General features: G+C 48.7%; 1 protein-coding gene across 1 annotated transcript; it reads right to left on the bottom strand.

The window, feature by feature from the left end:
- Window positions 1-922: 922 nt before the first annotated feature.
- Window positions 923-26,228, bottom strand: UBXN11 (UBX domain protein 11). The gene is made up of 14 exons (XM_006883644.1): window positions 26,158-26,228; window positions 25,358-25,386; window positions 24,749-24,847; window positions 17,971-18,071; window positions 17,449-17,500; window positions 16,462-16,538; window positions 13,503-13,629; window positions 4,427-4,641; window positions 4,092-4,169; window positions 2,979-3,096; window positions 2,775-2,878; window positions 1,397-1,470; window positions 1,185-1,325; window positions 923-1,112 (listed from the first exon to the last, which is right to left on the bottom strand). The coding sequence occupies exons 1-14, from the start codon at window positions 26,226-26,228 to the stop codon at window positions 923-925; spliced, it is 1,476 nt and encodes a 491-aa protein (XP_006883706.1).
- Between the last annotated feature and the right edge of the window lie 1,204 nt (window positions 26,229-27,432).

Raw genomic sequence — 27,432 nt, 5'->3', positions numbered from 1 at the left:
GCCCTCTCTCTTCCATTCAAAGGCAACATTCCTTACCCACTAGTCTTAAGCAAAAGCCCCAGTACTGGCTATCCTGGCCAGACCCTGAGGCTGCCATCCTGCCTGGCACTGGCTGACAGACACCTTTGTGGTGTCATCAGCAAGAGCCCTGCCAAAGGCCCCGCAGTCCCAGTCCTGGGAACACCCAGAGACAATTAAATGTTCCATTTCATTGGTGCTGTGTCTGTCTTGTTGTGGTTTAACCACTCTGGGCCCCCTGTCCTACCTAAGACTGGGAGGTGTGACTGCCGAGTGTCCCCAGGTGTCGATCACCTCTGTGCATGATGGTGCACAGATTTGGGCTTGTGTGTGTACCAGCAGTTCCCAGGGACTGGGTGGGTGCCCTCACGTACAATGATGGTGTTCCTGGTGCCCCTGTGGTGTCCATGTTCTTATGCCTACACATGTGGTCGTCCCAGTGCGGTGGCTGCCTGCCTGTGTGCCAGCAGGCTGACAGAGTGGGTATGTCATGAGAGTGGGCACAGCTGCAGTGCTGCCAGTTCATTGCATGAATGTAGTGGCCTACATGTTGTGTATGCTATTGAAATGTCCCATAGGCTTGTGGGTCTGCAGGCATGTTTGCTCAGGTGTCCGCTGTCAGCACTCTAGTACATGTGAGGGTCCTCTGACCTTGTGTAGAGCTGAAGGTGAGGGACTAGAAACCCACCTAGGCTTGTCCCTCCCTAAACTAGGTCCGCCTAGCTCTCATGGGCCAAAGAGGAACCTGGAGGACAAACATGGGGACCTGCTGGCCAGCTGGGGCTCAGGTTTCTGAGGGGAGGGCCTGCACCGCCCAGTCCTCCTGGGCCCCTGGACTCCCGCCCTCCCTGGAGCCCAGCTAGTCGGCCCTGAGAGCCTGGCAGAGCAGCTGGTGGCAGAGGCTTTATTCCAGGCTAGGTGTGGGGTCAGAAATGACGCTGGGGTAGGCCTTGGAATGGGGTGGGGCCCGAGGTGCCCGCAGCAGCAATGTTGCATTGGGCACCAAGCCTGCAGCCTGCAGTGTGAGGGTGTCGTCACTGTAGACCGTAGGTGGGAATGTGCTGAAGATCTCGAAGGTAGAGGGGTCCACAGCCCTAGGGACCAGACAGGACAGGTCAGGTGGGACAGGGACCCTTCTGTGGCCCATGTCCCTGCCTGGTGCCTACCTGGCCTTGGCTAGCAGGGAGCGCACATCACCCACAGTGTCACTGGGCCACATCATAAGCAGGAATGCTTGCTCACAGTTCTCAGACTTGATGCGCAGCATGGCAAATGGAGGCACTGGTATCTCAGGTGACTGCTGGCTCCTGCGGACCCAGAGCCATCAGCACTTTCGACAGCCTAAGCCCTGGTCCTCACCTCTCAGCTTAGCCCTCACCTCTGACGCTCTGCAGCCAAAGCAGGTGTCTCCACCATGATCTCCTTAATCCGGACTGGCAACGGACAGCAGTTCTGGAAGGCAAAGGTAGAGGTGGACACAGCCCTGGGCCAAGTCACCATAGAAGGGGAGTCATCATTGGTCAGAGATGGATCAGACCAGTGGCAAAAACTGGGGCCCAAGGACAGGAAGTGAAAAGAGAGTCTGGGAGGTGGTCTCATGATTCCCCAAGAATTTGTATGCTCCCTCAGGCTAGTGGAGGAGATAGAGCCTACTCAGACCATAGCTAGATGGGGTACTTTTCCTGGGGATATACCATCTAGGGTGTATCCTGAAGCATAAGGAGTTGGAGGGGAGAAGCAGGGGTTTTCTAAACAGCACAGGCAAAGAGCTTGCACTCCTAAACCAAGCCCATTGCCATCAAGTCGATTCTGACTTAGAACATCCCTAAAGAACAGAGTAGAACTTATAATAAGCTTTCCAAGGCTTTATCTTCACAGAAGATTGCCTCCTCTTTCTCCTGAGGAGGAGCTGGCGAATTCAAACTGCCAACCTTTCTGTTAGCAGCTGAGTGCTTAGCTTTGTTACTAGATCTCCTTTAAAGGCTTCCTAGAAGAGGTGATGTAGTAGAGAAAATAACTATCAGCCTGTCATACGGTGGAAACTGGGAATCAGGTTGGGCAGGAAGAAGGAAAATATAGGGAGGGGCTTCAAGGGTTGGGATAAGGATCCTCCCAAAAACCAATGGAGGAAGGATCCAGTTTACATTTTCAGAAACACATAGAGGCTGCTAGAAGAGGGCTGGTTGGGGCAGGAAAGCCATTAAGTTGCTGATACTAAAGCCTATGTTAAGTTGGTGGTGCATTGGGAACAGAGAGATGGAATGGACTTGGGAGATATTCTGGAATTGACAGACCAGATAGGACTTGGCAGTGGTAGGGTGAAGTGGGCAGAGAAATACTGGAAAATGAGCTTGGTGCTTTTCATAAGTGGAATGAGGAATATGGGGAGATAATGCACTCTGTGAAGGCCAGGCCAGGTGAATCTGAGGGGTCTGGAGGGCAATGAGGAAGAGTTAACCCAGGATCGAATTTACTATTTTGGTCTGAATCAGGAGGGAGCAGCCTGGACCCTGGACTTAACCCATGGTCTGGATCCCTACTTTCCCTCTCTTCCCACCAATCCTTCTCCATTCTCTATAACTCACAGCTGGGGTTCAGCTTAGAGCTCTGGCCAGCTCTTCAGGTTTCAGGGAGCAGTCCAGGCCTTCACTGGAGGCCCCAAAGCTGAGCTCTAGACAAGCCACTATTTTGGGAGACCTGGCCAGAGTTGATGGTGCATAACCCCAGGAAGGCTGGGGGAACTAAGGTGGTCTCACCTGTAAGGCGTCCCGGATGGGACCCCGGATGTCAACCACCTGGCCTTGTCGGATCACAACCTTGGGGAGCCTGTTCAGGAACTTCTCAGCCGTCATCCTGGAGCCTGGGAGAAGGGCATCAAGAGCCTTGGCCAAGGGAGGGACTGTGAGGCATAATGGAGGAGTCACCAGCACCCCAGCCACCACGCTCAGGGCTGAGCTCACCGGAGTTATCCAGCCTGCCCGAGGTCTTGCGTATCCTCTGCCAGCCCACCACTCGGCCCTCGCCTGGGAACAGGTCCAGCCCATCCTCCGGGTAGAACTGATTGCGAAGGTCGCTCACCTAGCAAGGAAGAAGGAAGCCAGGTGGGCCCGGCTTCTCAGCCCTGGGCGCTAACCCTCTCCTGCTTGTCACTCAGAGGCCTCAGACACAATCTGAGAACAGGACCAAGGAGTAGTCTAAGGTACATAATACAGCTCCCATTCTACAGACGGAGAAACTGAGGACCTGGGGGACAACCTGTGGGGAACCCACAGCCATGCTGCTGTCACCCATCTGGGCCCTGCTTTCCCCATAAGCACCCCAGTCCATGCCAGCTGAAGCCACAGCACTGACAGACCGTGAGGGAGGAAGGGATTATGGGCGGAATCCTCCACAAAGTGGTCTGCAGGGTCGACCCCATCATCACATGTATTACCTCACTTGCCCTCATCAAGGCCCACATCTTAGGCCCCTATTTTAGCACAAACTGCTTTCAGTGAACACCCCCACTCATGACTCACACTATTTTCCCAGCTGTGGAGGCACATGCCTCATTGTGGAACTCACCCACCGCTGAAGCATACTGCCTCACATGCTTCCAAAGGGCAGCCCCAGCTCACACCCCCACAGGGTCCAGTCCCCCTTCAGCCCGCTACTGTTTTTATTTGTAACTAAGGAACTGTCCTGTTTCCCCCCTCCTCCGCCTGATGGCTTCAGATACCTCTTAGGAAAACGCTGGGCTGCTTTGGAATAGATTCCTCAGGAACCCCAGACTTGTCAGAGTGACAGAGGGGTGGGGAAAAGGGCCACAGTCCTGCCCTGCCAGGGCTGTGCCTTCAGAGTGCCAGCAGAGGGCGCCGTCTGCTCCCAGCCTCAACCAAGTCCATTGAGGCAGCAACTGTATCATAGCAGCCTCCTGCTTTCTCCCCAACCTAGCTTTCTTCAGACTCACCTTCCTCCAGGTCATCAGTTCTAGAGTCCCTGGAGGGCGCTGAAGTGTCTCACCACCCCAAGAGGGTGCTGTTTTATCCCCACCTTCTCCAAATTTTTCACATAGATCTGTTACAGCTCATCACCTTGAAGGGGACTCCACCAGGGTACAGTCGCTGAAGCTCAGAGGGGAAGAAGCCATCCAAGATGTCTCGGAGGCAGCGCTGCAGTGGGTAGAGGAAGGGTGAGGTCTAGCTGGACATGTGGAGTGACCCCAGCCTGCTCCCACCCTGCACGACATGTCCCTAGGGCTTGGGCTAACCCATGGTATCACTGGAAATACTCAGGGCCCCTGGATTTGAATGGGGGCGTGGTCTGCAAGTCATGCAAGTAGCACCAGCAGCATTAGGTGCTGGGGTGAGCTGGACCCCACCATGTGCTCTGGGCCAAAGCACCAGCGTGACCAGTGCCCTGCTCCTACCTGTGTGGAGGGTTCGTGGAAGGGCTGGAAGGGCCCATCAAACATGATAATCCCATTCCGGTAGAGCTTCAGGGGGATGGGTTCCAGGTCATGGAGCTTGGCCCCACCAGGTACTGGTGTCACCTGGGCCTCACCTTCTACCACCAGCTCACTGAGGTCCTTCAGACTGGCTAGCAGCCTGTCAAAGTCCACCTCTGGAGGCACCACTGAATCTCCTGCCAAAGAGGGTGGACATCCCTGAGCCTCTCTTGATGGTTCCTGTAGCTTCCCTCCCTATGCTGGGCAGTTATTGAGTGCCACTGAGCTGGAACTGACCCATAGCTGACCCTCCAGCGGGTCTGCAGAGATAGAAAACACATGGAAGTTGTTGCCCATTTTTGTCCTGCGGAGCAGCTCGTGGATTCAGACCACATACCTTCCTTACCACTAAGCCATCAGAGCTCCCTTTGCTGGGGAGTAGCACCTCCCTAAGTAAATGTACCTAAGGAAGAGGAAGGGCAACGAACATTCTCTTTTATTGCTTGTTAGTATGTACTCAGGGTTTAAGATCCATTATCTCATTCACTCCATACCAACCCTACGCTTCAGGGGCTTAGTCTTCCCTACTCTTCCTGATGAGGCTCAGGAGACCAGGTAAAATGACTCACCTAGAGACACAATAGCAAGTAGTACAAGCAGTATTTGGTCCCAAGTCTGTCTACGTCAGGCGTAGCAGCTGAAAGGCACAGGACAGAGCTCAAACTCAGAGTCACAGAAGTCTGGGTTCAAATCCCAGTGCCTCCATTTCTGGCTGTACAGTCTCTGGTTTCTTTCGTCAAATCATTCAAAGATCTGCACTGCCTAGGATGACTCTGAGGGGCCGTGATGACCAGGTAAGAGCCTCCTCACCAAAAGCAAATCTACCAGTGCTAGTTACTGGTACCAACTCTGCCTTTCCGCACAAATGAGGCTATTAAGCAGCTGATAATTTATCTCCATTGTACAGGAAAAAGACCCAGGTGAAGAATTGCTTGCCCCAGGCCACTTAGCAAGTTAGAGTGGGGCTGGGATTTGAGTAAGGGCTGACTTTAGAGTAATTTTCCAACCACCACACTATCAAGAGAGAAGGGTTGGAGGTTGGACAGATGTGGAATGGAAGGACAGCTGCTGGGCAGAGAGAGAGAGAGAGGATAGACCTTGGGATGTGCAAACGGTTTCTGGCTCACAGACCTGGGAGAAGCGGACAGAAGCTTTGGCCACCTCTTCTGAAAAATGAAAAGCTCTAGGGGGGTGGCGATGGAGTGGTGGGGACAAGCCATGGCAGGTACCAGAGCAGCAAAGGTAGCAGGCAGGTGGGATGCCAGCTGGGCCCTGAGTCCTGCCGTGACCTGGTCTCTTAAGTAAGCAAGCCATCCCCCATGATGTAACCAGATACAATGCACAACACCCAATGACTTCCTGGGCTTTCTTGGAGTCTATTTTTCAGCAGGACAGCCAAGCTGCGGCAGGATGTGGGTCAAGACCCTGGGGACCCAATTCCTTTTCCCACAGAGGTGCAGCGGCTGTGCTGGGTAAATACGGATGTGGGTGGCCGTGCTTCCTGTTGCCTTGCTGGAGCTGAAACGGTAAACCCCAGCTGGCCTTCCCCTCTCCCCAAACCACCTACTATTGTAGGGGCTGCACCTGCCTCCCCACCACCTCCCTGGAGTCCCTGAGATCTCAGAGAGGCTTATAGGAAAACCCATTCAGATCATTCTGCATGTATGTCTCTGCTCTGTCTGGATTCAGTAATATATAGAAAAGTCCAACACCTCAACAAGAAAACAAGACAACTCAACAAAACGAGCAGAGGGTATGACGGAAGGGATATTTCACCAAAGAAGACTTTTAGATGGCCAACAAACATGTGAGGAAATGCTCAAGATCATTAATTATTAGAGAGATGCAAACCAGAACAACAGTAAGACATCATGTTACCTCAGCAACAATAACAAAGTTCAGTAGGACAGTGACCAAGAAATGCCGGTGAGCATGCAGAGAAACTGATTCTTACACTACCGGTGGGAATGTGAAATGATGCAACCACTATGGAAAGCAATTCAGTGCTTTGTTAAAAGGTTGAAAATGGAAACACCATTTGGGTATGTACCTCAAAGAAATAAGACACACGAACTGACAGATGCACATCCATGTTTATTGCATAATTAGTTATAATAGCAAAGAGATGGAAACAATCCAATTAATGGACAAATGTTAAAAGAAACTATTGAATGGCTAACCCAAAAGCAGGTGGTTCGAATCCACCAACTACTGCAAGGGAGAAAGATGGGCAATCTCCTCCCATGGATTTACTGCCTCTGAAAACCCACTACTGGGTCAACCATGAGTTGGTTCTATACTCTCTGGCACAGAACAACACAGAATGATAAAGAATTCATGCAACACTGTGTAACGTGGATGAATCTAAAGGAAATTATATTGAGTATGAGAAGTCAATCACCAAAGGGCAAATACCTGTAAGACCGCTCTGACTCCTGGCCCAGAGCTCCTCCTTATACACCAAGCTGCCTCTTGGGCCCAACACTCTTTGTGGTTGGCATGGACAATGCCAAGAGGAAGCCCAGGGGGTAATGCTAACATGGAATCGAGAGGGAAAACAGAAGCTTGCAGTTCTCCAGTTGGGTTAGGGCTCAGAAGAAGTGAAAGCAGGGTGGGCTGAGCAAGTACAGGATCCAAAGGCCTGGAAGTGATACCAGGGGTCCAGGAGGACAGACCACAACTCAGGGTACACGAGGCCTGACAGGAGAAAAAAAGGCATGGTGAGCCTGGTGCTGCCACATGGCAGGGCCCGATAAAGCCAGTGACTTCCCACCCCACAGGTAGTCACAGAGGCCTGATACTGTGCTGACAGGGAGAAGGTCCCTTAAGATGACAAGTCCTGACATAGCAGCAGGACCAGATGATGAGACATTTCTTCTCTGTGGAACAGGTCAATGTTAGGCACTCCAGTCCTGCCCACAAGACTCAGCCGGTGAACATGTCTGTAAATGATTCAGGGAGTGTGTCCTCCGTGCCAACTACCCCCGAGGCAGCTACTACTGTCCCCATCTTACAGATGAGGACATGGTAAGGCAAATGACCACAGGCACAGCTGACTCCCTATCTGGTCTCAGTGACCATGTCAACTTGGGCCACAGTTTGCAGGGCGTTCTTTCCAGGGAAGGGAGCCATGCTGGGGCATCATCTGAGACCTCGGCCACCTCCAAGCTCATGCTTTTATACAATGTGGGGAGCAGGGAGCTGTGGAGATCACATCTGGGTTCTTTGGTCAACCCCTAAAGTCCTGAGAGCCTGCTGCCCCTCAGCAGGGGCTTCCCTTTGAGTTCCCTAATAACATCCTAGGAAATCCTCATAATAAGGGCGTCATAAAACCTGCCTCCTCCTCAGGCTCGGCCATGGCCCAGCTGTGGGGCCAGCGGCAAGTGGGCTGACCTCTCTGGGCCTCCTTTTGCTGTGAAACAAGGACAATAACAGTCACCACTTCACAGGGTCATGGAGGTTCAGCAGAAGTGCCTGGCAGATGCTGGTTGTTATCACTTAAACCCCACCCTCCTGCTTATCACTGGGCATGCTCTCACTCACCCCCACCTCTTCCAAGAAACCCTCCCGGGAGTTCCCTAAACGTGGGGCCCTGGGCCCACTACACCTCGGCTCTATTCTATTCTCAACTGTTTCTTTCTATTCCCTTGTTTGTCTCTTCAATCCACTATACAGAGCGTGCTCAGGAAGTGTGTGCCGGATCCATCCACCCTTTCAACAAACACACCAGGAGCGCCCAGCTCTGCTTGCTGCAGTGACGGTGGGGAACCCCTAAGTGGATTTCTTAGAGTGACCTACAGTGACTATCATGGGATAAACTGTGCCCCCCAAAAGTGTATATGTATAGTTATTTAATACAGAAGTGATGTACTGATTCCCCCCACGATCTGCTAAACCAGATAGTTGTAGGAAAGATGGAATAGCAATACTCTCTAATGCCATCACAAACCTAAATAAAAATAAGGGGAGTTTCCCAGGGGGTGGCCAGTAATACCTTTTACTCATTAGAGATAAAAGTGGAGGAAAGAGAGTTGAGCGCCTGGAGCCTCAGTGCCACCCAGAAGTAACAGCCAGAAGTGGAGTGCACCTTTTTGGACCCTGCAAGACTGAACTCCTTGATGGCAGGTTCACATGGAAATCTCCAGGGAATACTGGGCCTACAGATGCTGAAGGAACAAGAACTTTCCTCACGAATGGCAGGGCCATCGCCCAGAGCTAGCACCCTGGATTTACCCTCCCTACTTCCTAAACTGTAATTCATTTCTGTTAAAGCCATCCTTTTGTGGCACTTGTTAGAGCAGCACTATATAACTAGGCCAGTGACCCTGAAGGACTGAGCATAACTGCCTCAGAGTCTCCTGTTGTTGTTATGTGCCATCAGCTATGACTCATGACAACCCTGTGAACAACGGTTCTGAAGCCTTGGGGCAACCCTGGCATCTGACATGCCTGACCCCACTGCCAGTCACTGTGTCAATCCACCTCATTCAGAGCCTTCTCATGGGTTGACCTTCTACCTTTTCAAGCGTGATGGGCTCCTCCTCCTCCTCCTCCTCCTCCAAGGCTGTAATATTTACAAGAGCCGGGTTGTCAGGTCCTCATTCCCACAGAGCCACTGATGAATTTGAACTGCCAACATTTCAATTAGCAGCCAAGCACTTAAACACTGAACCACCAGGGTTCCTTATTCTCTGTCATCAGTCATTGTTGTTGGGTGCCATCAAGGTGACTGTAACTCAACCTTACGAAGAGATGGAAACCTTGCCCTCTCCAGAGGCAGCCTGACAGTCTCCACCATGCTCGAGCCCATGGGCACTGTTACCATGTCAGCCCATTTCTTTAAGGGTCTCTTTCTTTCTCTGACCGTCTACTTTTCTCAGCATAATGTCTTTTTCCTAGGACTGGCCCCTTCTGACAACATGCACAAAGTATGTGAAATTAAATTTCACAATCCTTGCCTCCAAGGAGCACCATGATTGCACTTCCTTATGCTGTCAGTTGGCCCTTCCTTATGCTCTGTCAACTGACTCCGTGAATTCTGTTGGCTCTACACCCAGGGACACACCCACGGCCTCATCCTCTTCAGGCTCAGACTCAGTGAAGGAGCTCGAGCAGCCAACAGAGACAGCAGCATGTGGTTAGTGCCACTGTGGGGCCTGCAGACAGGCAGAGGAGGGCCACACCCTGCGGCAGTCAGCAGGGGAGAACCGGCTCACCCAAGGCTGGTTCCCTGTGGGTCCCGTGGGAGGACCACCCACTGCTGAGAAGCAACCAAGGTGTGCTTGCCTCCCAGTACCACTGCCCTCCATGTTCCATCCCCTCCTCCCCACCGTCTTCAATGCTTCATGCAAAGACTGTGGCAACAGGAAATAGAACCAAGACTATCTCACACCTGTGAGCTGGGGCCTGCCCAGGGGACTTTGCCAGTGTTCATTCTCTCCCTCAGAGGAGCCAGTGGAAGAAATACAGGTTCTAAGTGGCTGGCGGACAACCAGTATATGTGGGGAGGAGGCAGGAGTTGAGCTCAGTGTGCCCCAACTCATGGAAAGTGCTCTCTGAGGAGGGCACACTGATGTCCCCCCAGCATGCTGACTGCCCAGGCCTGCCTCCCGAACACGAGGCCACCCAGCCACCAATTCCATGTGTGTGTATTTACCATGCTTATTTACCATGTGGCAAAGCACTCAATGGCACTCTCTCATTCCAGCCTCACAGTGGCCCAGACATTGCACAGATGAGGGAAGGGTCTCAGAGCAGTTAACAGTTGGGCCATACAAGGTCCTCAGCCTGACCAGTTAACTCCTCCCCTATAAAGCAGCCCTGAACTAAGGGGTATATGGGAGGAAGGTTTTTGAGCCAATTTTGAGCTAAGCTTCAAATGAAGGGAGCAGAGAGGAGGCACCATGGGTAGTGGATGAGATGCACTGCAAACTGCTAAGAGTCTGAGCCAGGCCAGTGAGGGGCTAAAGAGTAAATCCAGGGCCCATTCCTATGACAGCCATGTCAAACCCACACGCAGGAGCTTGGGACTTGAGAGGAAGGATGGTGGGGGGTAGGGAGGCTGACAGGGAGAGATAGGACACAAAGGAAGGCCAGGGACTTGATGGGGAGAAGAGGTGATCCAAGAGGAGATGGGAGAGGAGGGCAGAAGAGATCAGAGAAGGAGCAGAGCAGGGAGGAGGGATAAAGGAGTTCAGAGAGGAAGCAGGGAGGGGGAGAGGAGCTCAGGAGGAAGTAGGGATAGAGGGCCTCAGATAGGGAGCAGGGAGAGAGAAGGGGGAGCTCAGGAGAGAGGAGGGATAGAGGGCCTCAGAGAGGGAGCAGGGGGAAAAGAGGGGAAGAGGAGCTCAGGAGGGAGCAGGAAGGAGGGATAGTGGGCCTCAGAGAGGGAGGAGGGGGAGAGGAGCTCAGAAGGCAGCAGAGAGGAGGGGGAGAGGAGCTCTGGGAGCAGGGAGGTGGGAGAGAAGGTCGCAGAGAGGGAGCAGGAAGCAGGGGGAGAAAAGCTCAGAAGGGAGCAGAGAGGAAGGATGGAGGAGCTCAGAGAGGGAGGAGGTATTGAAGAGATCCGAGAGGGAGCTGAACAGAGAGAAGAGGGTAAGCCAGGAGATAGGGAGTGCAGGAGGAAAAGCTGCTAGAAATGAAAACTCCTTCAACTGTGGTGCTGGCAAAGAGTACAGAGTATCCCATGGGCTGCCAAAAGAACAAATGAATCTATCTTGGAGGAACAACAACCAGAGTGCTCCTTAGAGACAAAGATGGTGAAACTTTCATCTCACATAATTTTGGCATGTTGTTGGGAGAGACCAGACCTTGGAATAAAGACATCCTGCTGGGAAAGGCAGAGGAAGACTTTCAACAAGATGGACTGACAGTGACAACAGTGGGTGTGTGCAAAGCAGAGAGTATCATGGTGCAGGGAGGGTGAGGTTCCAATCTGTTGGTCACTGTGAATCCTAGTTGACTTGACAGCACCTACCAACACAACATGTGGCATAGCCCCCTCCCACGCTGAAGAAATAAAAAGTAAAAGAATGAAGAGACGGACAGAGGGACATGGAGCTAGAGGGACCCGGGGGATTGGCAGAGAAGCTTTCATAGTTACGTTAGCCATATAGATACATCTGTTGTCAAATTGATCCTGACTCCTAACAGCCCAACAGAACAGAGCAGAACTGTCCATAGTGTTCCCAGGGCTGTCATGTCTAAAGAAGTAGATCGCCACATCTTTCTTTCTTGGAGTGGCTGCTGGGTTCGAACCTCTCACCTTCAGTTTAGCAGCTTAGTGCTTAACCACTACATCACCAGACCTCCTTCCTATGGAGCTCATACCCTGGGATTCTATGAATTGAGGGAGGTCATCTGAAGCATGCAACTTCAAAGCCAGTTCCACTAGAAGTATAATTAACCTGAAGAGAGCAGAAGAGGGATGCTCGTGTGTGTGTGTGTGTGTGTGTGTGTGTGTGTGTGTGTGTGTGTGTGTGGTTTTCTTTTAAAGGGTGAAATTGTTGTTGTTGTTGTTAATTGCTGTTTGAGTTGAGCGCGACTCTTAGCGACCCTATGAACAAAAGACCTGAAGCCTTTCTGTATCATCATTTCTCCAAGTTCATAGAGCTTCTAGAGACTTGTGGTTTAGGAATTGGTTGCCACTACTGCTTCCAAACTTGTCTTAAACTGGGAGCTCCACCAAACACTATCCATCATGGGCAACTGTTATGGCATTTGACACCCCTATGGTACAAGGTTCAAATTCCCTCAGTTCAGCAAACTGACAGAAGAGTGCTGTACAATTTGTTGACACTAAAGAGGCTTATATATTAAAAAAAACCCACCCCACATTCCACAAAACCAGCAACCAAGAACAACAGTACCCATCTTAATAGTCCTGCTGCATCACCCAGTCTCCAAAATGGAGAGGAGGGGCTCACCTTAAATACAAAGGCCCTCCAGGAGGTCTTGTTGACACTAAACAAGAGGCTTAAACAAAAACAAACATACATACAAAAAAATCCCACACAACCAACATTCCATATGACCCACAACCCAGAAAAGATTTATTAGAAAGTTATATCCCAAAAAAGGACAGACTTCCCTCCTTGAGAGGAAATATGGAGGGGAAGCCTTGTGCCAGTGAGGCCCTACCTTATGGCCTCCTCCTCTAGGTGGGCCTTCAGTTTGGAGTCTGGGCCAATGAGATGATGCCACAGAGAGTTCAAAGTTTAGTGGGTGGTTCTCAACTTGGTCCCTGTTCTATGATGTCATTCATGTGCCCAACATATGCACTACTTCTGACATCACTCATGTATGCAAAGCACCAATGCTATGCATGTCAATACTGGCTTCCTGGTTTTGATGGCTTAATTTTCTAAGCATAAACTTTTGCCTCTTTTCTTGGTTCTAATCCTAACATTTCCTCCTTGAGAGAACAAGCCCCTAAAATCTTTTAGGGTTCTGGACGATGACCACTCTAGTTGCTTCAGAGAGCTGCTCCTTTTGTGAGGAAGGAGGAATCCACAGAGTCAGCCCAGAATCGAATCATCTGACCTGACCCTCCTAACATAGACTAAATTAGGGAGCTCTTAGTGGTCTAATGGGTAAAGGAGTTATGCTACCAACCCAAAAGCAATCAGTTCAAATCCACCAGCTTCTCAAAAAGATGGGCAATCTCCCATTTACAGCCTCTGAAAATCCACTGGAAGGTCAGCTAGAAAGAGCAAGTGACATTTCATAAACTACAAGCCGGAGACTTCGTAAGGTCTGTTGTTACTTTTTGTATCTCTGGAACCTTGACCATATGGAGAATTTGGTCAGCAGGAGAGGTGGTCCCTGATGAAGGCTGTGGCTTTTCCTGAGCTGCATCAGGGACAAGGTGTGGAATATTTCAGGGCACCTGATGCTTGAAGGCAGGGTCATGAAGGAGATGGACTCTGGAGGATCACTGGCCAACAGGAAACTTGGCACGTTCTCTTTAGGGAGAGTCCAGGGATAACTCCTGTTTTACCTGGCTTCCAGAACTTCATGGTGGTCATCCAGTCCTTCTCACTATCCTCTGCAATTTCCTTGTCTTCTGAGTCCTCCTGGTCCATGGGCTCCCCCACCCACTGCAGGCCGTAATCCCCGAGGAACCTCTGGGAGAGAGAAGGGAAGAGGGACTCCAGCTCATCTCCTTCCCAGGGAAAAGGCAGCATTGATCTAGTGCCCAACCTCAGTGCTCAGCTTCCAAAGCCAACCAGATAAAAGGACTGGCTGGGAAATGGTGGCCACTTCCCAGCTATGTGACCTTAGGAAACCACTTTGCCTTCTAGATCCTGATTCCTCCTCTATAAAGTGGAGGCAAAGCCCCTGCCTCCAACACTGTGACTCATGTCAAGGACTTAGCAGGGTGCCTGGCTCAACACTGTGGCTGTGGGGAGCTATGTTAGGCTATGCTTAGTACAAGTGAGTGTAGGAGGCAGGGACACCCTGCCCTGCAGGAACTAAGAGGCCACCGCAGGCCAGTGCACCAGAGCTTCATCTCACATCCACTCGGCTCTAGGAAAACCTGTATTGTCCACACTTCCCGTTGTTGCTTCCTCATTTCTCTTTCTTTCCAAACTGACCTCCATCTCTACACCTCACTAAAATGGCTCATGACCTAGCAACATATTTATTGTCAAACACAGGGAATACTTTCTGACTTCTTCACTTTAAACACATACCTGGTTTTCCTATGTCATTCCTTTTCAATTGCTTTGTGTTGCCCGCATGTATTTGCTGGCACCCAATATCTATGGTGGAGTGCACAGGGCTGAGCTCCCTTCTCTACTCTTTCCTTTGTGGTTCCAAATACATACATATATAAATACACACACATATATACATACATACAAATATATATACACACATACAAATATATATATATACACACACACAGAAGTACCCAAATTGATGTTTAGTACAGCTCTCTCTCCTGAGCCCAACTTAAATTCCCAACCATCTACACAGATTTCTAAAAGCATCTCAAAATCAACCCATCCCAAAGAGTCCTGACTGCCCCACTGCCCACACTGCACCCCCTCCAAGTTCTCCTGTCTCAGTCAATGGTACTCCAGGCCCCTAGGAATTCAGCACCACGGCCCCTCCCTCCCTTTAATCCATGGTCTTTGATGAGCCTGTAAGCCTGTGGGCCCAGCTCCAAAGCAGACGTGAAGCTGTCCACTTGGTCTTTCTCTCCTGCTACCATCTGAGTTCAAGCCACTATCACCTTTCTCCTAGACAGCTGTAACTGCTTCTGCCTGCCTGTTCCCTTCTCCTTGGTACCCCTGACGATCTTGTCTCCATGCTCTCTGTCACACTGTTTCTATAGCTAAAACCATGCACCAGAGTCCAGCCCTCAGCATGACTTGGACGGCCTGGAGTCCTCTTGAACCTGTTCTCTTCACGTTTTTCCTCATTTACCACAACCAGAGATGTCAAGTTTATGCAGTGAGTGGTGGAGCTTTTGCTTCACCTGATTCTCTTCCTCTGATCTACAAGGCCAACCACTCCTCCAGAAGTTTCTACGTGTCCCTTGTTCAATTATCTCACAGCACTCTCTGTAACTCAGTCCACTTGCTTAGTCTCCCTCCCTCTCCACACTGCAGGTGACAAGAGATCAGGGCCACATCTGTCCTGATCACACTGTATCTCAGTACCTATCAGGGTGGCTCACACATACATAGTTAAGTCCTGTGTGTGAGCAGGTTAAATCAATGGAGCAATAATTGTATGGATTCCTGAACATATGAGGCAGCCTTGTCCTCTCCCTAAGGCTCGGGCCCATCCCTCTGCAGCAGCAGCTCAGAGCAGCCGTTTGAGAAGCAAGGCCTCCCAGCAGGCAGTGCAGGGGGCAGCTGGCTTTCTCGCAGCCCAGCTAAAAACAAGCTCCAGTGAGAAGGGATCATAACTACAGCTGAGGCTCAGGGGTTTGCTTCTATGGCCTTTCATGATGGGGGGCGGGGGGTGGAACAGGGTATAGAGGCCAGCTCCATATGGAAGAGATGCCAGGCAGGGCTTCCAGCAGGACTAAACACAGGAAGGGCTCCCTTTCTGACTTTTCTGACCTTTCCTGACTCAGTTTGTGCCCTGACCCTTCCATGTTCCAAGCCCTCTCAGCACAGATCCTCCCTCTTCAGAGATTCCTGACCCCATGCCTGGCAAACCATCAAATTGGTACTCAATGCTGGATTATGATGTTCCCCTGCCCATCTCTCTCATCAGACTCAAAGACAGGGCCTTGATCTGATTAATGTGTAGCTCCCAGGTCCTGACGTAGACGAGAGCATCAGTCAGCTCTGTGAGTGGTAAGTGAGTGGAGGCTGGAGTAACTGACTCACGGGCGAAAAGTAATGCGCAAAGACTGGGAATGGCCTTGAGCACTTCAACGAACATGTAGCCTGGTTTAGAGTGTGGGAGGCACCGGGAATGTGATAGTGAACACAAATGGTCCCTTCTCCTGTGGAGTTCAATGAGGGAAGGGAAATGAGTCACCAAGGAAAGTGAGGCATTGTGACAGACTCTGTAGTTAGAGGCCAAGCAGGGCCTCTGACAAAGTAACCTACAATTGAGACTGAAGATGGGTGGAAACTGGCCAGAGTAAGATAAGAAAGAACACTGCAAATGAGCCAAGGTCTCGAGGTAGGAAATGACCCAAATGGACAAGGAACCAGGAAGGGCCCCATGACTAGAGGAATTGTGAAGAGGTTTAAGATGAAACTAAAGCAGCAGGCAGGGCCCCACAGGGCAATGGTGAAGACTCCAGCATTTAGATCAAGAGCAATGGGGAGGTACGAGGTCTGCTGAGCAGGCGAGGGCACATGCAGGCTCCTGGAGGAATGTGTGCCCTAGCCAGGACATCTGGATCCCTGGATGGAATTGTGGGGTGCTCAGGGAAGTGGGCTCCGGCACAGTTTCTGCTGGGACATGGGCCCCTCCTCTCTCACCTCCATCTCCCCAATCTGTCGCTGTAACTGCAGGCACGTTGCTTCCAGTTCCTCTTCTCGATTCAAGGATCCCTCACCTTTCAGGGAAAGAGGAGACAGTGTTCACCAGCCCAAACTCAGAGGCTGCCGGCCCAGCTCCGGAGCTCCCCTCTGAGAAGCCAAGCCAAACCCAACCCTCTACCGCCAAGCAGTGACTTAGTGATGATTCCGACTCATGGTAAACCTCCGTGGGTCTCCGAGGCTGTAACCGTAACCAGATTTAGACTGCCTCATCTTACTCCCATTGAGCCAACAGGGGGTTCAAACTACCAGCTTCTCAACACTTCACATTCACCACTGCAGGGCTCATCCTAAGAGCATGTTTTTAGGAACCAACAAGTCAGCTATAACTTAGAGCGACCCAAACAGCTCAGAACCTTGACCATCTTCACCACCTGAGACGCTGGAGCCCACTGTTACAGTCACTGCGCCAATCCATCCTGTGGAGGATCTTCTCTTTCTCTCATCTTCTACCTCTTCCAGCATGATGTTGTTGTTGTGTACCACCCAGCTGACCCTCCAGCAGTTTCTCAGCTGGTGGATTTCTACTACATACCTTTGCTCTGGCAACACAATTCCTTACTACTAAGCCACCAAGGTCTTTGGGGAGCCCCCAAAACTACATTTGGGTCCTTCTCTCTCAGGTCTCTCCACTTGACTCAATAGGGGACACTATGACAGGCTCTTAGGAGACCACAGCCTGAGTTCGAGGTCCCTGAAGGTGGTTCTCACACTTTTAGATTTCTTTCCCATCCTTGAACTAAGTTCTCCTGCCCTCTGAGGCTCAATCCACATACAAACGTGCTGGGTGGCTCTAACACTGACCTGGATGTGCTCTTGGAGCCCTGATGCTCAGTGATGACTGCCCAAGACCTCAAGAGCCACCAGCCTGGGGAGGTGCCTGACCCAGGGGACCAGGCAACTCATACCACTGAGGGGGCCTCTTACCGTGGTTTTGAAGCTTCTGCACTAAGTCCTCCAGGGCCAATATCTTCTGATCCTGCAGCAGTAAGACACAAGGTCACCATGAGGCCTGTGACTCCCAGAGCCCAGGGAGTCAGGAATGTGGCTTGCCCCTCCAGAGGAGAAGGTCCAGAATTCCTGCCTGTGTGGGTATGCTGGGGAGCTTAAAACTCCTCCTTGTCCCTCCCCAATCCTCTACCTCAGGTAACTCTGATGACTCCTGGTGAAAGAAAGGCATTATACCCCAGGTGTGCCAAATGGTGTCTGGGGGTACAGCACTCAGCACCACATTGCCACCACTCAAAGTCCTCTGGACACAGTTCTTGGTCTTTCTGCTCAGTGACCTCAATCAGTCCCAGACCTAGACCTGGTCTTCTGCTAGGCAGTTAAATGGGGAAAGTGGTCCCAGAACCCATAGGCTATGGCCTCATCCCTGGCCTTTCTGGCTGCCCATCCTAGGACCCTCCACCCTTCAGACTGCCCCCTGGCCTTCTCCTGGTATCCCACCTTGGCCATTATCTCGGCAGACTGGACTTTCAGCTCCTGCTCCAGCTCCTGCAACCTCCTCGCCATGGAAGTCAACAAGTCTGAGTCATGGAATGCAGTGCCTGCCAACCAGATAAGCTCTTTGGTGCCCAGGCCTCGGAAACCTGATGCAGGGTCACTCTAAGTCAGAATCAACGCAACAGCAGTGGGTTTTTGTTTGGTTGCTTAGGGGTAAGTGGAAAGGAGGAAATTGAAGTTATTACTGATGGAGTACTAAACTTTGAGGTGATTTAAACTTTCAAGACATGGTGAATTTAATTAATTTTATTGAATTCTATTCTATGCTTTAAAAGTAGTTAAAATTAGAAAAAAGAGAAGACTGGGAACATGAGAGCACTGGGAAAATTTTGATGTAGGACACTGTATTGATTTTGCTATGTGCTGTCGAGTCAGAAGTGACTCATAGCTGACCCTCCAGCAGGTTTTCAAAGGCTATAAATTGCACAGGAGGAGGCAGTCCCTTTTTCTCCAGTGGAACAGCTGGTGGATTTGAACCACCTGCCTTTGGGTTGGCAGTGCAACTCCTTACCACTGAGCCACCAGAGCTCCCTGCAGGACTTGGTGTTTTGTACTGTTGGATTGGAACTGACTCATAGCTGACCTCCCAGTGGGTTTTCAGAGGCAGTTAATCATGTGGGAGGAGACTGCCCATCCTTCTCCCACAGAGCAGCTGGTGGATTCGAACCTCATGCCTCTGGGATTGCAGCACAGCTTCTTACCACTAGGCCACCAGAGTTCCTATTCTTATGATAATGATTTTGTGGCTATATATTTCCTTATTCATAGGATATGTGCATTTTTAGAGGTGAAATTTATTTCTAAATGGTTCAACCAGAGCATACGTTAACATTCTCGTGTGTGTGTGTGTGTGTAGAGAGAGAGAGAGAGAGAGAGTAAATATGGTAAAATGTCATCAATTGAATTTAGATGGAAGCCATATGGGTGCTACATCATTATTTCAACTTTTTTGTATGTTAGAAATCTTTCAAAATAAAATGTTTAGGAAAAGAGAAAATGAGAGGAAAGAAAAGCCCTCTGCCTCCCCCAATGCTGTCATTTCTGTGTGTAAAGCCAGAGCTGCACTCGTCATTGCAGCCAAGAGGGTTGACATTCTGAAGCTGGATATGAAACACCTTCAACTCTTTTTTAAATTAATAATTTATTGTTATTATTCATTCATTATACACAGCAGAAACACATTCCAATTCAGGTTTCTACATGCTCACTTCAGAGACACTGAGTACATTACACAAGGTGCACTTCCACGTTCACCTTCCTTCCCCACATGAACTCAGACACAGAGCTGCTAAGATTCCTACCTAGTCCTTCACCTTGTTATCAATTTGTTTCCATGTAAATATGCAATGCTTATGGCAGACATTCTTCACTAGTCAAACTAAATTATGGTTTGATTTTAAGACGCCAATGAATATATTTGGTTTAAGGTTTAAAGACTTTATCAGGGCAATAGTTTAAGACATTCATCCAGGCTCCAAAGCTCCAGACCATCTGGATTCCATAAGTATTTGAAATTCCTCCTTTGACTAGGATTCTTCTCCAGAATCTTTGATCAAAATGTTTAACAATGTTAGCAGCGAACCATCTAGTGAGAACCTGTAACTAGTGGCCTGAGCGAGCTCTAGCCCTTTTTTGGATTTACATTCTGTTTTGTTAATCTTCCTTCAGCTCCACCCATGAGAAACAACATATTATCTCCTCATTTATATTGTTTTACTTATTCTGTTTTCATTGCAAATATATTTATTTATTGAGTACAAATCCTACTGGTTTTGCAAATAAACCATTCATACAACATTAATTGCCACTGAATAAAGTAATTAACTAATTACAATGTCTAATCAACCCCTTCTTGTACACTGTTTTTCTTATTACCCAACAACTTACCTATTCACTCAGTTTTACTCCCTTCTCTCTTCTTTCTCATCTATTTTATCCCTCCAAGATTGATAAATTGGGTGTAAACCTTTCCTTACTTTTATACAATAGTGGTCTTACATTAAAATTCTCTTTTTTGTGTGACTTACTTATATCAGTCAGCATAATTTGTTCTAGATTCATCCATACTGTACATTACTTCATTACTTTACAAATTCTTGAGTTTTTAAGTGTTACATAATACTGCACTATATGGCTGTATCACAATTTCTTTAGCAATTTGTCCACTGATGGACACTTGGATTGTTTCTGTCTCAATGCTGCTGTAAATAATGCTGCAATGACCATGAATGTATGTATATATGTTAGTTTGTGTTGCAGCTTTTACTTCTTTGGGATATATACCTAGTAGTGGATTGGAAGAGGTCTATTTTTGTTCCTATTCCCAAAAAGGGTGATCCAAATGAATGTGGAAATTACCAAACAATATCACTGATATCACATGCTAGCAAAATACTGCTGAAGATCATTCAAAAATGGCTGGAAAGAGTTCATAGATAGGGAATTGTCAGAAGTTCAAGAGGGATTTAGAAGAGGCTGTGGCACCAGGGATATCATTGCTGATGTCAGATGAATCCTGGCTTAAAGAATACCAGAAGAATGTCTATTTGTGCTTTGTTGACTATGCAAAGGTGTTTGTGTGAATCATAACAAGCTGTAGCTGACATTGAGAAGAATGGGAATCCCAAAAGGTTAGGTCACTTAAAAATACAAATCTCAAAGCCTATCAAAAAAAAAAGAATAGGAATCCCAGAGCACTTGAATTATGTTCATGAGGAACCATTACCTGGACAAGTAGGCTGTTACGTGAATGGAGCAGGGGAGCACTGCATGGTTTAGAATTGGGAAGGGAGTGTGTCAGGGATGTATTCTGTCTCCATACCTGTCCAATCTATATGCTGAGCATATTATCTGAGAAGCTGGACTCTGAGAAGAGGAATATGGCATCAGGATTGGAAGGAGACTCATCAATAACCTGTATTATGCAGATGACACAACCTTCTTTGCTAAAAGTCAAGAGGATTTGAAGCACTTGTTGAAGAAGATCAAGGAATGCAGCCTTCAGTATGGATTGCATCTCAAATCAAGACGACTAAGATTCTTACCACTGGACCAATAGGTAGTGTCATGATGGATGGAAAGGAGATTGAACCTGTCAACAGCTTCACCTTGCTTGGATCCACAGTTAACACCCTTGGTACAAGCAGTCAAGAAATAAGGAGACCCGTTGCAATGGGAAAATCTGCAGTTAGGGACCTTTCCAAATTACTGAGGTGTAGTGATGTCAGTTTAAGGACTCAGGTGTGTCTGAGTGAGGCCATGGTCTTTCCGATTACTAGTTATTCATTCAAAACCTGGACAATTAATAAGAATGACAAAAAAAGAATTGATGTCTTTGAGCTGTGGTGCTGGAGAAGATCACTGAACATTCCATGAACAGCCAAGAAAACAAATAGATATGTCTTGGAGAGAATGCAGCCAGAGTGTTCTTTGGAGGCAAGAATGATGAGGCTTCACCTCACATACTTTGGGCATGTTGATAGAAGGTGCTATTTCTTGGAGATGGACGTGATGTTGGGAAGGGTGCAGGGTTGGCAATGGAGAGGTTAACCCTCAACCAAGTGGACTGACAAAGTGACTGTTGCAATGGGCTCTTGTGTGTCAGGACGTGTGAGGATGACTTAGGACAGGACTGGTTTCAGATCTTTTGTTCATAGTGTCACTATGAGTCATACTTGACTTGATAGCACTTAACAACAACACTGGCATTGCTGGATCGATTCCCAATTTTCTAAGGAAGTGCTAAACTGTTTTCCATAGTGGTTGCACCATTTTACATTCCCATCAACAACAGTGTCTAAGAGTCACAATCTCTCCACATCCTCTCCAGCATTTCTTGTTTACTGTCTTGTGGAACTTTTATATTGATTCTGAGGTGAGATGCTATCTCGCTGTTACTCTGATGTGCATCTATGGTGCTCGGCTAGTACAGTCCATAGGGAGCTAAGCTGCCAACCCACCAGTGGCTCTGAGGGAGAAAGATGGGCAATCTCCTTTCGTTCCATTTACAGCCTCCAAAAACCCACTGGAGGGTCAACTATGAGTTAGTTCCAACTCAGAAGCAGTGTGTTCGAGTTTGACAATAGCATTTGAGCATTTCTGCATGTTTCTTCATCTTGAGAATTTTTTCATGCGTTTGTCGGCCATCTGAATGTCTTCTTTGGTGACATGCTTATTCTTGTCCTCTGCCCATTTTGTAATTCCACTGTCTTCCTGTTGAGGCGTTAGAGTTTTCTACAAAGTTTAGAGAGGCATTCCTTGTTAGCTATGTCATTGCCAAATATTTCCCCTAGTTTGTAGGTTTTCTTTTACAAAAGCCTTTTGAAGCATATATTGATTTGCTTTTTAGGCAGCGCCAGTCATCTAATTTATCTTCCAGTGACTGAATTTTCAGTGATATTTGATAATCTATGCCATTGACTGGGGCTCCTAAGTTTGCCATCATTTTCCTCTTTTACTTTTAGGCTTCCTGCCTCTTTCCTTGATCCATCTTGAGTCAATTTTTGTTTTTTTTAAATGATGGGAGATATAGATCTTGTTTCAATTTTTTGGAAACTGGTATCTAGTTTTTCCAGAACCCTTTGTCAATGAAGCCATCTTTTCCTCACTTAATGGATTTGATCTCTTTGTCCATACAGCTCAACTCATTGCTGTGGAGTCTGAACTAACTCATAGCTGACCCTCTAGCAGATTTTCACAGGCTGTAAAGTGCAGTGGAAGAGACTGCCCATCATCTTCCCTCGGGGCAGCTGGTGAATTCAAACCACCTCCCTTTGGACTATCAGCACAACTTCTTATCTACTGGGTCACCAGAGTAGAGTGGGATAGAAATGTGAAATAAAACTCAAAATTTTTCTTTAAAAAAAGACCTGACTTACTGGTCTGACAGAGACTAGGGGAAGCTCTGAGGCTGTGACCCTTAGACAGCCTTCAAATCTAGAACAAACCTCCCACCAGGGATCACCTCTCAGCCAAACACTAGACAGGTCTAGAAAATGAACAGTAACACCTATGAGAAATACTTCCTAGAGCAGCTAACCAAAAGGGCAGCATTTAGCTAATAACAAAGCTCAGAAGGCAGGAAAGAAAGATGAATGGAAACAGAACCTGGGGAGGAAGTGGGTTATACGGTTTTACTGGGGATTACTAAGAAAATGTGTGTAGAATGTTCTATGGAAAACTATCTTGCTATGTAACATTTCAGCTAACCTATAATTTAAAAAAAAACCACAAAAAACAACAAAACCACCCCCCCAAAAAGAAACCAAACTTTTTGACAGAGATAGACACATTTGGGACCACTGGCACTCAGAGCATGGATAAGCTCACAGAGGCAGAGTGGAGAAGGAATATAAGCAGGGGAACTCCCACACTGGAAAGCTGTTGAGGAAAAGCAGCAGCTAAAAAAGGTAAGCTGAGAGGAATGAGTCTGGGAGGTAGGAAAACAACTAGCTGAGTGGAGTCTTGGCAGCTCAAAGATGAGGGTGTTCTGAGAAGGAGAGAGTAAATTGTGCTAAGTGCAGCTGAGAAGAAAAGGAAAGGGGACAGACAAGTCCTTAGCTGTCACCCTGGTGGGAGCAGCCAGTGAATGGCAGGGACAGACACCTGCTGTGTAGGATGGGAATGGATGAGAGGGGAGAAGTGTAGAAAGGATATAGACAGCTCTCTTAAGAGAAGAAAGGGCTCTAAGCTGGGGTGCAGAGATTCTGGGTTTGTGGCTAAATGGTTCTAGAATCTAGGGTCAAGCTCTTCCCTTCTCAGGACCCCAATTCTCATCTTTAAAATGGAAGGGACATTTGATCCAGATCTTCACTGACCTGAGAAGGGGTCACAACTCTAAGAACCCTCAGTGTGGCAGGAATTATCAAGGGCACCTCTGCCAACCAGTATTTCATCGAACCCTTACGTCAGCACATGGAACCAGGTGAGTCCATGCCCAGTCCACAGAGGAGGAAATAGAGACAGAGACCTTTGACATTACAGCTAGTGTAGAATTCTACCCTCAACCCTACTACCTCCAGACACCTCGTTTAAACTCTGGTCCTGCGTGGTGGTCCTGGCCTGCCCAAGTCATCCCTTCTTCCCAGGTCTGCTCACTTTCACCTCCTGTGGAAAGCCCCCTCATCAGTCCCATCCTACTTCAAATGCTGTCCTGATCTCAGCACGCACCAGCATAGTCCACTGGGGATGGTGTGAGCCAGGTGAGGTGGGCTATCCATGGGATTTTGGACCTTAGCCAGAGCCCCATGGAAGCAGGAGGCCAGAGGCTGAGCTCCCCTTTAGGCCCTTCATTCCTCTCTGAATCTGAATTTTTTTTTTTTAATATGGAACGCTTCACAAATTTGCGTGTCATCCTTGTGCAGGGGCCATGCTAATCTTCTCTGTATCGTTCCAATTTTAGTATATGTGCTGCCGAAGCAAGCACTGAATCTGAATTTTGGACCTACTGACATCGTGCATCATCCTGCTGGGTCCACTCTACAGCCTTCAGCCACAGCTTGGTCTGGGCTTTATGAGATCTTCTGGGCCAAAGTGGAGCCTGTGTGGGTTTATGCCAGATCAGGCTCTGAACAGGTCTCATGGGCATGCACCTGGCTACAGTCAGCCAGGAGCAGGGGGTGAAGAATAAAGTGGGTGTCATTCCTCCCTGGATCCCATCACTCCTCCTATGGAATCCCCTCCTGCAGTTAAGACCCAGACACCCTGGGGCTTCTGTTCTCACCTTGCCTACCCACGGGCGCGCCTATGTTTCCATAGCAGGAAGGGATCGAGAGTTTTTCTTCTGAGCCTTGTCCATCATTCAGCACATCCACCTCATCTTCTGCAGATAGAGATGCTCAGGTCACTGCTCAGAGGCTGAACCCTGTCCTCTGTCCCCAAAGGTATGAAGATAAAAAAAAATTGGGAAGTCAAAGAACAAGTATCCAACCAGGCAGCTCCTGCAGCAGGGATAGGGAACCCAAGGGACCAATATCAGCACCTTGGGACACGGGTGGGTTGGGATCCAAAGGCCTAAACCTACAGGAGTCAGGGCAATGGTAGGAGGACAGGCCTTCCATCTCAGGAAAGACCGTAATGGGGAGGAGAGCAGAGTGAGAAGGGCCAAGAGCTCTGTTAAGGATGTGGTGCTTCCAATCGGAAAGCTGCCAGGAGGGATGCCCAGTTCTCAGGGAGAGGCTGAGAGCGCTGAGGTGACACTAGAGTCAGGTCAGCTCTCTGTCTCTGGCTAACAGGCGACCTCATCATGTGCCTTTCTCTGCATCTGTCCAGCACAAAGGAGACGCAAGTAGGAAGCAGGAGAAGGGGAGATGAAGGCAGATCGCACACTTACCATCTCCGTAGATTTTTACCCCTCGCCTCCTGGGAACCCAGGCAAAAAGGAGAAGGAGAAAATGCAAGTTAGGGCTCCTTGGGCTACTGGCTGCAGAACAGGGCTGCCCTTCCACCTCCCACCAAAGCTAAACAGGATGGAGGTTGGGCTGTTGCCTCTTGAATATTTGTATCCTTAATTCATCCCCAGGTTGGGGAAGGCCAAGAAACAGCTTTTGGAGAGCTGCTATGAGTTGCAATTTAATTAATGGCAGTGGGTTGGGTTAGGCTAGTTTAAATTCTCCCAGTAGAGATGAATGGGACAGAGCTGAAGGAAGGGTCTTGTGTAGAAAGACTAGAACATTTTCTGAGGTTGAGACTTCAGCCTCAGTGCCGCCCTGAAATGCCTGTGGGACTCATGTCACTTAACCTCTCTGGGTCTCCATGGCCTTAGAATGACTTACACTGGTGTTCAGGAGAGTAAGAAATAAAAAAGCAGCATAAAATGATTTGAAAAGATCAGGTTAAAAAACCAAGGTACTCAGCACGGGACTTGGGCTTGGATGGGGACATCATCAATGCTTGCAGAGTGAACAAATGAGCATAGATGAGTAGAAGGATGGTGAGTCATTCCTCAGGCCTCATAACAGTCCAGGCCAGTTTACTGTGTGACCCAAAGTGCAGATTCCCAAAAGAAGGTATAAAGAGAAAGATAAGGTGGTCGGGAATGTCATTCTTTGTATTCTCCAGGACATCAGGAGTCATTCTCTTCTAATCACAGGAGGTGGACAAGAGACAGAGGGATGGACATGACCACTTTACCCTGGGTTCGTAGGCTCCGATGGCAGGGGCACTCTCCGAGTCTTTCCAAGAGAGGCCAAAGGTGAACTCATAGTTCTACTGTTAGTTTGCAGCCATCAGGAACTGCCTGAGAAGAAAGAAAGAAGTCAGCCCTCAGAGACAGAGGGAAGCCAGGTAGACCCAGGAGGAGACCTAAGCTTCATCTTCTCTGGCTACTTTTCTCAGCAAAGAGCAATGTCCAAGGAGAGTACCCCACCTCTTCCTGCTACACGACAGAAGTACTTGCAGGAGGCTCTGAGGTAGCCATACCTTGGATCCTTGTGCTGATGTTTGCATCCCACACCCTACCCCACTTCTCTTGCTTGATTCTGGAAGCCTTTGCTCTGGTGGTGTTCGGGACGGCTGGATGCTGGATCAAACACCCAGGAATTCACACAAAGCCCAGGTCTTTCTGCCTCTCCTGCCAGATCCAAGTATCATATCCAAAAGCTCAAAATCAGAAGAGCCACCTAAAGGCAAGACTCAATGAAGACAGCATCCACAAGGTATAGATGGAGAAAGGGCTGACGATGTTAATGATTTCATCTTGCTTGGCTCCACAATCAACACTCTTGGTACCAGTAGTCAGGAAATCAAAAGACAAGTTGCATTGGGAAAATCTGTTGTCAATAACCTCTCTAGAGTGCTAAAGAGCAATGATGTCAGTTTAGACACTAAAGTGTGCCTGACTGAGGCCATGTCTTCTTAGTTGCTTACCATGCATCTGAGCAATGGACAATGAATAAGGATAATGGAAGAAGAACCAAAGCCTTTGAGTGGTGCTGGAGAAGAGTATTGAACACACCATGGACTGCCTAGAGAACATCCAGGTCTATCCTGGAAAGGGTGAAACCATTCTTTGAGCCAAGGATTGTGAGGCTCCATCTCACATACTATGGGCATGTGACCAGGAGGAATTATTCCTTGGAGAAGGACATCCTGTGTGGAAGGGTGAAAGGACAGGGTAAAGAGGACAGGGAGAGGAAGACCCTAGATGAGATGGATTGACACAGTAACTGGAATAATGAGAGTAGGTGTGTCAGAAACAGTGAGACAGGCTTAGGATAGGGCAGAGTCCAGAGCTATTGTGAAGAGGGTCACTATGAGTCAGAGTCAGCTCAATGGCACATTATAACAAGAGCTCCACTACTACCTGAAAGCTCAGTGGTCTGAACCTACCAGCTGATCCATGAGAAACTCAACTCACTGCCATTAAGTCAATTCAGACTCATAACTATCCTCCACAGGGAGCTCTGG

This window comes from Elephantulus edwardii, unplaced genomic scaffold (genome assembly GCF_000299155.1).
Source record: "Elephantulus edwardii isolate Elephantulus edwardi_28Jun2011 unplaced genomic scaffold, EleEdw1.0 scaffold00028, whole genome shotgun sequence".
NCBI lineage: Eukaryota > Metazoa > Chordata > Mammalia > Macroscelidea > Macroscelididae > Elephantulus > Elephantulus edwardii.
Note: the sequence above shows the minus strand (reverse complement) of the source record. Positions and strands in the feature narration are given on the sequence as shown.